This window comes from Danio rerio, chromosome 24 (assembly GCF_052040795.2).
Source record: "Danio rerio strain M-AB ecotype USA chromosome 24, GRCz13ab, whole genome shotgun sequence".
Classification (NCBI taxonomy): Eukaryota; Metazoa; Chordata; class Actinopteri; order Cypriniformes; family Danionidae; genus Danio; species Danio rerio.
This window is the reverse complement of record NC_141044.1, coordinates 44,436,603-44,449,948: the sequence shown is the minus strand read 5'-3', so window position 1 is coordinate 44,449,948 and position 13,346 is coordinate 44,436,603. Positions and strand designations below refer to the sequence as shown.

The 13,346-nt window shown below is 33.4% G+C and overlaps 1 protein-coding gene across 1 annotated transcript in view; it reads left to right on the top strand.

Moving 5' to 3' along the window:
- ptprma (protein tyrosine phosphatase receptor type Ma) overlaps positions 1 to 13,346 on the top strand; it is a gene marked incomplete at both ends in the record, with an annotated part of 253,813 nt that overhangs the window by 239,713 nt on the left and 754 nt on the right. The window contains 3 exon segments of the mRNA NM_001018133.2: positions 1,844 to 1,995; positions 4,265 to 4,339; positions 8,813 to 8,839. Coding sequence (NP_001018143.1) covers positions 1,844 to 1,995; positions 4,265 to 4,339; positions 8,813 to 8,839 — 254 coding nt within the window.

The window sequence follows — 13,346 nt, the reverse complement described above, 5'->3', positions numbered from 1 at the left end:
TGTGGTTGTTTTGTTTTGTTTTTCATTCATTCATTCATTTTCTTTTCGGCTTAGTCCCTTTATTAATACGGGGTCGCCACAGCGGAATGAACCGCCAACTTATCCAGTACGTTTTTTATGCAGCAGATGCCCTTCTAGTCACAACTTATCTCTGGGAATGTTTTGTTTATTGTTTTATTTAATTTATTTTTGCTTTATTTTATTTATTTTTTTCATTGATTTTGTTTTGTTTTAGTTTTTAGTTTTGTTTCTCTGTTTCGTTATTTTTTCATTTAGTTTAGTTTTTCTTTATTATATTTATTAAAACATTTTTTCGTTTTGTTTGATTGTTTTGTTTTATTTTAGTTTTATTTAGTTGTTTTGTTTCATTTAGTTTAGTTTTGCTTTATTTTATTTATTGTTTAGTTTTTTTATTTGTTTTAATTTAGTTTTTAGTTCTGTTTCTTTGTTTCATTTAGTTTATTTTTTTAATTATATTTATTAGATTTTTTTGTTTTGTTTCCTTTTGTTTTATTTTTTGTTTTGTTTTAGTTTAGTTTTATGTAGTTATTTGCTTTCATTTTTTATTTTTGTTTCATTTAGTTTTGCTTTTATTTATTGTTTTGTTTTCTTGTTTTGTTTTGTAACTTGTTTGTAACTTTTGTTTTGTTTTGCTTTTTGTTTTATTTCATTTCGTTTCATGTTTTGTTTATATTAATTTAGTTTTGCTTTACTTTATTTAGTTGTTTCATTGTTTTTGTTTAGTTTAGTTTTGTTGTTTTACTTAATTTAGTTTAGTTTTAGCTTAATTTTATTCAATTGTGTCCTTGTTTTGTTTTGTTTGATTTAGTTTAGTTTTGCTTTATTTTATTTATTGTTTTGTGTTTTTGGTTGTAACTCGTTTGTAACTTTTGTTTTGTTTTGTTTTTCCTCATTTAGTTTCTTTTAAAAGCTTTGCTTTATTTTATTTAATTTCATTGTTTTTGTTTAGGTTTTTTTTTTTTTGTTTAGTTAAATTTATTTATTTTTTGTTAAAGGTTTGTTTTGTTTGGCTTTAATTTATTTATTGTTTTGCTTTTTGTTTTGCTTTTTGTTTCTTGTTGTAACTTGTTTGTAACTTTTTGCTTTGCTTTTTGCCTAATTTCATTTCATTTCATGATTTGTTTTGATTAATTTAGTTTTGCTTTATTTTATTTAGTTTCATTGTTTTTGTTTAATTTAATTTAATTTCATTTAGTTTTTTGTTTCATTTTGCTTTGCTTAGCTTAGCTTTGTTTGTTTTTTTGTTTGATTTTTGTTTGTTTTGTTGCACAACCAGTCAAAACCAAGTTTACAAAATGGTACAAACATAACTGTTTTGATTATAAAGTTTTTAATTTTAATTCTACTGAACTGAAGTAATGTTAATAACAATATTATTTTGATAGGTTAATTAGGTCTAATTAGTTTCTATAAAATAATAATAATAATAATAATAATTATTATTATTATTATTATTAGTAACTACACATTTTTGGTTCAATAGAATTGCATATTGCAATAACAATAATAATTATTTAGCTGAAAAAAATATTTAATACTAATTACTATTGTTTATTATATGATACTGAACTCTTATACTGCTATAAAATCACAAACATATTGGCTAAAATGTTCTGCCCTGCAAATAAATACACCAAACCAGGAACCTGCATTACATTCACTACATATTACAATTGTGATCATGCTGTAATAGCAAATTATTCATCAGTAAATGTGCTATAATGATCATTTGTGTATGATGAGTCGTGATTGCAGTGTGTGTCTGAATGTTCAGCGCTCGCTCTGACTGTGTGTGTGTGTTTGGGTGTGTCTTGTGCTGCAGGAAGCTGGCGAAGAAGCGTAAGGAAACTCTGAGCAGCACACGGCAGGAGATGACTGTGATGGTAAACTCCATGGACAAGAGTTACGCTGAGCAAGGAACCAGCTGTGATGAGGCTATATCATTCATGGACACACACAACTTGAACGGCAGACGTGAGTCTCAAACACACACATACAATCATAGGCATATATACAGACACACACAGCTGCATGCACGCTCACACACACACACACACACACACACATTCACACAACCTGAACGGCAGACATATGTTTTCCACTGCTGATGCCCTTCCAGCTGCAACCCAGTACTGGGAAACACCCATACACACTCATTCACACACTCATAAACTGCGGCCAGTGTAGTTGATCAGTTCCCCTATAGCGCATGTGTTTGGACTGTGGGGGAAACTGGAACACCCGGAGGAAACTCACACCAACACGGGGAGAACATGCAAACTCCACACAGAAATACCAACTGACCCAGCCGAGACTCAAACCAGTGACCTTCTTGCTGAGGCCACAGCGCTAACCACTTTGATGTTTGTGTTATAGTATGTATAGTATTTTTCTGCGGTTAAACATTCACACCAGCTCGTATCACACACACACACACACACACACAGCTCAGTTTCTGATTGGTTCATCCACATTTAGCCCAAATCCAGGATGATCCTCATGATTTGATAGCGTGAAGTCTTCTATGAGGAGTTTTTACATCTCTGAAATCACACGCCTGTAAACGAGCCTTTATTATGACTCATATAGAGAGAGGAGTGAGTGATGGAGCATCAGAAATATGAGGAACACACACACACACACACACACACACACACACACACACATAAATAAATCACCACGGCTCTTAGCAGAGCATTCATGAGTGACCTTCTGCTGCTGACGGAGACTGACGGACGGGTCACTGCAGACGTCTAACACACACACACATTCACTCACAAACACACACTCCCATACACACACATACACAAACACACACACATAGATACACAAACATGCTCACACACACACAGTGACCTTCTGCTGCTGACTGAGACTGATGGACAGGGCACTGCAGACACCTAACACACACACACACACACACACACACACACACAAACATACATACACACAAACTCACATACACACACTCAGTCAAACACAAACACACACATTCACTGACTCACACATTCGCATACATGAACAATCACAAACACATTCACTAACGTTTTAATATACACACTTACAAACTGACAGACACACACACAAACAAACACACAATCACACACACGCTCACCTACACATACATAAAAGCACACACTCATAGATATATATAAATGTGTGCACACACTCTCTCACACACTTTCACTTTCTCTTTCTGTCTCACACACACTCAAATGAACACACAGACTCACACTCATACACACACACTCTCACACACAAACACAAATACACTCACTTTCTCTCACACAAATGCAAACTTTTTTACACACACACACACACACACACACACACACACACACACACACACACACACACACACACACACAAACAAATGCAATCACACTTATACACACACACAAACCCTTACTTACAAAAGCTCTCACACACAGATGCACACTTACACTTACTTTCCCTCTGACACACACATGCAAACTCACACAGACACTCACACAAGCACACACTCAATCACTTTCTCTCACACACACGTGCACACACACTTGGTCACAGACACACTCACACAAACATGCATTCACCCACACACATTGTCACACACGCACATGCATATTCACAAACACATTAACACACTCACATACACTAACACACATACTCAGACATGTACATAAACATGCACACAGACACACACATACACAAACAAACACACTTTCTCTCTCTCTCTCTCTCTCTCTCTCTCTCTCACACACACACACACACACATCTCAGTCTCTCTTTCTCTCATACACGCATGCAAACTCACACACAGAGACTCACTTACATGCACTCACACTAGCACACACAAACACACACACATGAACTCACACACATCTTGTTTACTTTAATGTGAAGGATAAGACTATTGAATGCATCTACATGATTGAAATGACAGAAAATTTAACCCCAGTTTAAGATATACACACTTTGGTTTACATTTCTCTTTAGTTTAGGAACTCAATTTGTAACATTATATTAGAAAACAAACACACATGAGCACCACAAAACAGTACAATTGATCAAAATACACCATCAGAATAAAGGTGTGTGTGTGTGTGTGTGTGTGTGTGTGTGTGTGTGTGTGTGTGTGTGTGTGTGTGTGTGTGTGTGTGTGTGTGTGTGTGTGTGTGTGTGTGTGTGTGTTAATGAGTGAACTGACTGAATTGTGCTCTTTATTCTTGCCTGCTTCTTTGCCTGCTGTTGTGTTGTAAAGCGGTGTCGTCTCCGTCCTCCTTTACGCTGAAGACTAACACACTGAGCACCGCCGTGCCAAACTCCTATTACCCAGGTAAAACGCACCTTTACCTGCATGAACTGATCTGCTTTCTGCACGTCTGTCGCTTTGCAAAGACTGAAACCCTGACAAATCCCTCTGAGACGATGTTGACACACACACACTGACTCTCCTCAGCTTATTCTGTGATGTGGAGGTGCGCTGGCTTTTGCGATTCTTTCAGACCTTCTGCTTCAGTTTCCTCTAGGAGAAATCACTAGGAATCATCACAGCTGAAAACGACTCGCTCTACAAACAAGTGTGTTCACAAATATATATAAATAGGAGAACAAAATAAGATGAAAATGTCAGTTTTAAACATTAAGCAGACGTTTATAAGATCTAAAAATTAATGGAAGGGAATGAGAGCGGAAGTCTGGAGACGAAAAATCAGCATCTGCATTTACATGAAGAATAATGTCAAAATAATGTAAAACTGACATCATTTTACATCAAAATTAAATGCGATTACATCAAGCACACATTAAATTTTTGCCAAGTAAAGACTATATACTCAGAGTGTAGCAAAAAGACGTTCACCATGTTACAAAAACATTTATATTATATTAGCCACAGCCATATCACCCTGCTGCCCAAGAGCGCTCTCTCACTGAAGCTGTGCAGGGCTGAGCCTGGTCATTAGCCCCTTTCACACATAGCGGTAAATATCCAGAAAATTTCCGGACCAACTTTACCGGTAGATTCAAAAAAGCGCTGTTCACACAGGCGAGGACGTTACGGAATTTTTCCGGAAAAGAGCATTCACACATCCATTGCAAAATGCCGGTAAATTCTGACATCATTAACCAGAAATGAGCTCTAAACGGCTGCGCTTGTGTTTGTAAACATTTGACTACATTACAAACTCTTCAGATGGATCAGTATTGAGTACAACTCTAATGAAAACATAGAGAAACACTTCACATGTCGAGATGTTCATGATATGTGTGTGTGCTGGCACTATGGGTGCTCACGGGCACACGCAAAGCTTGAAGGTAAACAAACACCGGCTTATCATAAACATTTAATCGATAATTATTTACACTGTTAGCATTAAGAAGGAACATAGAAACGTTATCTGACTAACATCTAGCAGCTAAATGGGTCTGGGAAAATATTCAAAGGCTTTTATTCTCATAAACCGCACACATGTGAATGCATCTGACTGTTCTGATTGGCTAAAGTAGACGTCTCACTTCAGCACGTTCTAGACGTGGACGCGCTCTTTCCATTAATCTTCCTTCGGCATTCACACAGCGCAGCATTCCGGCAAACTACCGGTAATGTTACAACTTCTGTTTCCGGAAAATAGCCAGAACGAATTTACCGGTATTTTCAAAAAGGGCCTGTTCACACATACAACCTTTCCGGAAAATTGCTGGTAATTTTCCGGAAAGGTCTGTATGTGTGAAAGGGGATTCCTTTCAAACAGCTAATTTTGCAGCTAATTAATTTCCACATGGGAAAACTAGGATGCTGTGAGCAGAGTTGTTAGTGAGGCCAGCAGGGGGCGCTCAACCTGCGATCTCTGTGAGCCCTAATGCCCCAGTATAGTGAAGGGGACACTAAATGTCTTTCAGATTAGACGTTAAAGCGAGGTCCTGACTCTCTGTGCTTATTAATAACCCCATGGCACTTTGGGTAAAGAGTAGGGGGGTTACCCCGGGGTCCTGGCCAAACTTCCTCCATTATGGCCTCCCTATCATCCCCATTCACTGAATTGGCTCTATCACTGTCTCTCCACTCCACCTATAGCTGGTGTGTGGTGAAGCACTGGCGCAGTTGTCCTGCGGCTGTCATTCAAGTGGAGCTGCACACTGGTGGGGTGGAAAGACCCCCCTCATAAATGTAACACACTTTAGGCAAGGCAAGTTTATTTATAAAGCTCATTTCATACACAGATGCAAATCAAAATGCTTTACGTAAACAGGAATAAAAGAGACAAGTGTAAGAAAATAAAAACAAATAATAAGAATTATAAAAATAAGAATAAAACATAGATAAAACAGATGAAAATGTGTTAAAATAGGTTATAAGATAATGAAAAAGAACAGAAAAACGTAATAGTGTGACCTGTCGGACACAGCACAGTGCTCATTCAATAAAGGCACAGCTGAACAGATATTTAGCTGTCTTTAGGTGTATGGCCACGATAAATGCGCTATATAAATACACATAACATTTGTGTCAATTTTCTGTTTTAATTTTGACATCATCTATGTTAAAAATGTTTGTATATATAATCACAAGCATGACAGTATGTATAATCAGGCACAAGTGTTGTGTTTGGCACCATCTACTGTTATTTTTCTAAATAGCAGCAGGTCAGATTATACTCCACAGAATGAGTGCTTGATTAATTATCACATTTTTAGCTAATTATTATTTGATTTGAGTTTGTTTTTCAGTGACTGTTGTTTAGTTTCAGTTTTTAATTTATCCTTAATTTATTTAATTTGTATGAAGTTATCAGAAATGGTCAGTAGATTTAGTTGTCGTTTTTGTGAAAGCATCACTTTAGTTTAATATAATAATTTTTAAATTTTGACGTCATCTGTGTTTAAAAATATGTGCGTGTATATAACCACACTCTTGACTGATATGTTTGGCGCCATCTACTGTTATTTTTTTAATCGCACTAGGTCAGATTATACATTATATATATATTTCAGGTGATTTCTTAGTGATTGTTGTTTAGTTTCAGTTTTTAAATTATCGTCAATTGAAAGTAATTTATCGAAAATTTATTTTGATCAATAGATTTAGTCTTAGTTTAATTTTGTGAACACTACTCATTTTCAGTTTTAATTTTGTCGTCATCTGTATTAAAATATTCATATAATTAGCTGTTTGACTGATGAATGCTTCATTAATTAACACATTTTGTAGCTAATTATTATTTAATTTGAGTTTGTTTATCAGTGACTGTTGTTTAGTTTCAGTTTTTAATTTATCCTTAATTTATTTAATTTGCTTGAAGTTATCGAAAATGGTCAGTAGATTTAGTTGTCGTTTTTCTGAAAGCATCACTTTAGTTTAATATAATAATCTTCAGTTTAAATGTTGACGTCATCTGTGTTTAAAAATATGTGCGTGTATATAACCACACTCTTGACTGATGTGTTTGGCGCCATCTACTGTTATTTTTTTGAATCGCACTAGGTCAGATTATACACCACAGAATGAGTGCTTAATGTATTTATTTATTTTAGCGAATTATATTTTGATTTCAGGTGATTTCTTAGTGATTGTTGTTTAGTTTCAGTTTTTAAATTATAGTCAATTGAAATTAAGTTATCGAAAATGTTTTTTAGTTTTGTGAACTCACTACTCATTTTCAGTTTTAATTTTGTCGTCATCTGTATTAAAATGTTCATATAATTAGCCGTTTGACTTGCGTGTTTGGCGCCATCTATTGTTATTTCTTTTTAATGTTAGCTGGTTAGATTTTACACCACCAAACGAATGCTTCATTAATCAACACATTTTTAGCTAATTATTATTTGATTTGAGTTTGTTTTTTCAGTGACCGTTGTTTTGTTTTAGTTTTTAATTTATCGTTAATTTATTTAATTTGTATGAAGTTATCAGAAATGTTCAGTAGATTTAGTTGTTGTTTTTGTAAAAGCATCACTATTTAGTTTAATATATTAATTTTCAGTTTTAATTTTGACGTCATCTGTGTTTAAAAATATGTGCGTGTGCATATATAATCATGCTTTTGATGAAATGTTTGGCGCCATCTACTGTTATTTCTCTAAACTACACCAGGTCAAATTATACACCACAGAATGAGTGCTTAATTAATCATTATAATTTTTAAGCTAATTATTGTTTGATTTCAACTCGTTTTTCAGTGACTATTGTTTAGTTTCTGTTAATATTTAATTTAAATCTTCCAAATCTTTGAGTCATATTTTTAGTTGTCATTTTTAAACACATCACTATTTAGATTAATATATTAACTTTCAGTTTTAAAGTTGACGTCATCTGTGTTTAAAAATGTTTGTATATATAATCAACCATTTGACTGATGTTTGGCGCCATCTACTGTCACACTGTACACTTACAGCAGCTCTGAATATATCATCTTAATTAATTATTAATTAATTAATTTTTTTTTTTACTTTAGCTCATTATTGTTTGCTAATTATATTTAATTTCAGTTAATTTTCAAGTGATTGTAGTTTAGTTTCAGTTTTTAATTAATCGTGAATTTGTAACATTTCATTTCCGTTATCGAAAATGTTTCCTGCCCAATAATTTGTCACTTTTTTAGTTGTCGTTTTTGTGGACACATCACTGTTTAGTTTTATATTTAATTTTGATGTCATCTGTATTAATCAAATATATGATTATAAGCTTGACTGATGTGTTTGGCGCCATCTACTGTCACTTTTGACTCGTACTTTTAGTTGTGGTTTACTAAAATAGCCTGTTTTCTCTCCTCTGCGATCGCCTTTTGTTCATCTCTCGGCCCGTGAGCAGATCCCTTCGTGCCGACGGCCATCCTAGGTGAGAACCCTGTGTGTGTGTGTGTGTGTGTGTGTGTGTTTTGACATGACGGTGTGTGTTTGTGTTGACCAGAGACAGACAGCGAGCAGATCTGACGCTTCCTCACATTCATACCTGCCTGCTTTTTCTCGTGTGTGTGTGTGAGACGTGAGGGTTTATGGTTTATATTCCTGCCCGCGCCGAGCCGAGGCTTCACCCCATCCCATCCGCATTGCGTGTCGTGCGTGTGACGTCACGTATGTGTCTGACCTCTCATGTGCATGGACAGAAAATGTGGACCGGATGAGGGCGGAGTGACACTGTGGCACACACACACACTAAAACACACACTAATTAGTCTGATTTGTTAAAGGGGACCTCTTATGCACTTTTATACACAGTTGTGTGAATTTAATCAGCCCCCAATGCTAAACATCAATTAATTCCACATATTATAATCAGACTTGATGAATGAAATGCTTTGATTGACAAAGCCCCGCCCACTAGTGCCTATCACTCCCTCATTAGCATCTCCAGCAGCCCTGAGTGAGAAGCAGCCGTCTGTCCATTAGCCATTAGAGTGTTTGAGCTGCTGAAGATAATGTCAGCATAGACTAAGAGCATTATAGATGTGGAGTTTTAGATGAACAGCGACAGGAGCCACATAGACTAACAGAAGCATCAACACACACTGAAGCACCTACTCATCACTCACAACACACACACTGCTGTTTTACATCTCTTGCTATGCTCATGCATATGCATTTGTAGCTCCGCCCTCTTCTGAAAAACTAACAATCTCATTTACATTTAAAGTGACAGTCACCAAAACACCACAATTAGGATCCAAGCCTCAATGATTAGTTTAGAGCTCAAACTGAAAGCACACACTCATCAGAGGCACATCAGACACTTATTTTACACATTGTATAACTGAGCATAATAGGTCCACTTTAAAATTTGCATAAATACCTTAAACCACCTAAAATGAATCGTACGCAACAATAAATCTGAATTTATTTATTCATGATTATGTCTTTTATGATGATTTAAAGTGATTCAGTTAAGTCAATATTTAAATATTGTTTACTTAAAGGTTTAATTTTTTTGCATACATAAGTTGCATAGGAATGTTTTAACTTCTGTTTTGTGCGTACGCCACATTTATAAATGAGATTAAATGCACATTTTTACTAGGAATTCACCTGCATTATTATTTCGAATATGTTTTTATTATCGTGTTTTCTAAAAGATATTTAGTAAATTTCCTTCTGTAGTTATATTAAAACTTACTTTTTGAATTAGTGAAGTGTTTAGCTCATAACGTAATTTGCATTTTAAATCTTTAAAAGACGATAATTAGATTTTGTTTTTATTCTCAGATTACAGATTTTGAAATGGATGTATTTCCGCCATATATATAGTCAAACCCTAACAAACATCAATATACAAACAGGTGCAATTGGTATAAAGTGTAACAGATTGATGTTAGTTGCTTTAATGCTTGTTAAACAATACACATTTAGTGCTAAATCTGTCACAATCGATTCACTTTTAAATGCTTTTAAATATTTGTTTAATAAGACTTTGAAACAATGTTGCAGTTTCAGGGTTGATTGATACAAAATTGTTACAAAATGTCAACTATTGATAAAATACAACAATGAAACAATGTTTCAGTATTAAAATCAATCTTGATTGAATAAACAAAATGGATACATAAATTAGCAGCTTTGCGTCAGTTGTTTTTACATTTTGAAAAAGGGCCACAACATTTCGCAGATTTTCGAAAGTTTTTTTTAGTATGTTGAACTTCAATAAAAAAAAGCTACAATATTTAGCAGATTTCCATAAGTTGTTTAATAAATCAACCCTTTAAATATATATATATATATTTTTAAAGCTGCCACATTTAGCAGATTTTCGTAAGTTGTTTTAATATGTCGAACTTTAAAATAATCTAAAAAAGCTACAAAATTTAGCAGATGCCTATCAGTTGTTTAATAAATCAACCTTTAAAATATACATATTTTTTAAAAGCTGAAACATTTAGCAGATTTCAGTAAGTTGTTTTAATAAATTAATTAATTTTTTTAAGCTACAATATTGAGCAGATTTCTGTAGGTGTTTTTCATATATTAAATTTTAAAATAACATTTTCATTAAAACCTACAACATTCAGCAGATTTTTAGTTTTTTTTTAATATATATATATATTTTTTTTATATATATTTACCTGAAAAATAATTTTATTTTATTTTTTTTAAAGCTACAACATTTAACAACATAGCAAATTTACATCAGTTTTTTAATGTATTAAATATACTAAATCACTTGATTTAATGTGTTGAACCTGAAAATGTTAACGAAACTACAAAATCTGCGAACGCGATCTGTCAAAACCCACCGCTGTTGATTCCGCATTCAGACTTGACCCACAGACTAATCACTGATTGACCTGTGGTGTATCATGGCTCCTGCATAGTTTCCCCTAGATAGTGTGTACTACCTAGTGAACTAGCCTCAGACAGACAGACAGTCTCTGGACTTCATGTGTAGCTGCTCTGCTTCAACTATCTTGTTGCTTACACCCTTTCTTTTTCCTCTCTCTTCTGTTTTCTTTCTTGACGTTTAACCTGTTACGTATCCTCTATAAAAGTGCCCATTAATGGTAAGTGTCCATGCGGCGTCTCTCTCTCTCTCTCTCTCCTTTTCTCCAGCATGGCTCTCTCTCTCTCTCTCGCTCTCTCTCGTTGATCATCTCACTCACTGCATCTCTTCATTTCACGCCGGACGGCCGGGTCTTTAGCTAGCTGACCAGCGCAGAGGCTTTTGTGTGGATGTTTTCTGTTGATGCACATGTGGGATTATTAGCGTCATTATTAGTATGTGTGTTCCTGTGCTCTTCATCTCCTCATGTCTATCAGCTCCCGCTCTGATGCTTTCCTTTACAAATTCAACATGTGTTTCTGTTAAATCCACTGAGTTTATGCTGGAAATCATACTGCACACGTCTGATGGTGGAGTTCATGCTGACCCCGCGGGCAGATGTTTGTTGTTGTTTTTTCTGCATAAATTCAATGGATTTTGTATTGCTTTTATTGCTGATGTGATTGTGTTTTGGTTTTAGTTTGGCATTACGAATGTACAAATCAAGATATGTTTTGATGAGAAGGTAAACGGCTGATTCGTGTATCTAGATTTTTCTTTCTTAAAAAATAAATGTAAAGTGTGTAAGTGCAGAAAAATGATGATTTTTAAAAAATGACCCATATCACAAAATGTGTTTCTTGGGTTTTGTTTTGTTTTTGGTTTGTTTGTTTGTTTGTTTTTACAAAATTAGGCTTAGAATAAAAGGTTTAAAATGTTTAAAAAAATAGGGTTAGGTTTAGAATAAAAAAAAATAAATTTCATTTAAATTTACATTAAAAATGAATAATTAGAATAACTAATTAAAATAAATAATTAAATCAATCAATCAAGTAATCAATCAATCAATCTGCAAGAGTGAAAAAATTATTACTTTAAAAAAATAATTACCTGTATCTAAAATTGACTTTTTAAAAAAAATAAGTAAAATTATTATTATTATTATTATTATTATTATTATTATTATTATTATTAATATTATTATTATTATATTTTCTTAAATGACCAAAATCAATAATTATCTTTCGTAAAGAAATAAAAATAAAAGATCTGCAAGCGGGGGGAAAGTTATTATTTAAAAAAATGACATGTATGAAACATTGTCTTTATTGGAAAAAAAAGTACAGAAAAAAGTTATAGTTTAAAAAGAATAACTTATAACAAAAATGTTCTTTCCTAAAAAAAAAAAAAAAATCTGCATTGTGTGGGGAAAAAAAGAAAAAATATATAACTCAGTTTTTTCTAGTTGATTATTATTCCAGGGTTGCAAAAGGTGAACTAAGCATTTTTTGCACACAATATCATTTGAAAGTGCCAAATTAACTCAGATAGCCCAACAAGCTCCGCCTCTTTTTATATATTCACTTTTCCTTACTGCTGATTGGCTGAACGTGTGTTTTGGGAACAGGATTTGCACCTTTAACTAAAACAGAAACCAAAAAATGGAAATAATTTTTGTTATTTAAATGACATGTTAATCTGAAAGTAAATTACACACAAAATAAAAAACTATAGAAACACGTTTACATAAAATCAACTTGTTAATAATAAATATGTATATATGTTTTAGGCATTTATTTTATACGTATGTCTTTTATAGCTTGAATTTATTTTATTTTTTGTAATTCAAATTATATAAGATTATATGTATGTTATATAGGAAATAGAAAATATATATGTAGAAAGTATGTGTGCAATATTGCTTGTGCAGGATTATATTTTTAGATGTTTTTGTATTAAACGTATATACAACTTTTTTTATTTTTAAAAAGTTTTATACACGTATATTTTATAAATTTAGATGTATAAAATAGACATATATAAATATAAATGTAGAATATAATTACATTTTATACACAGGCATATTCATATATATGCA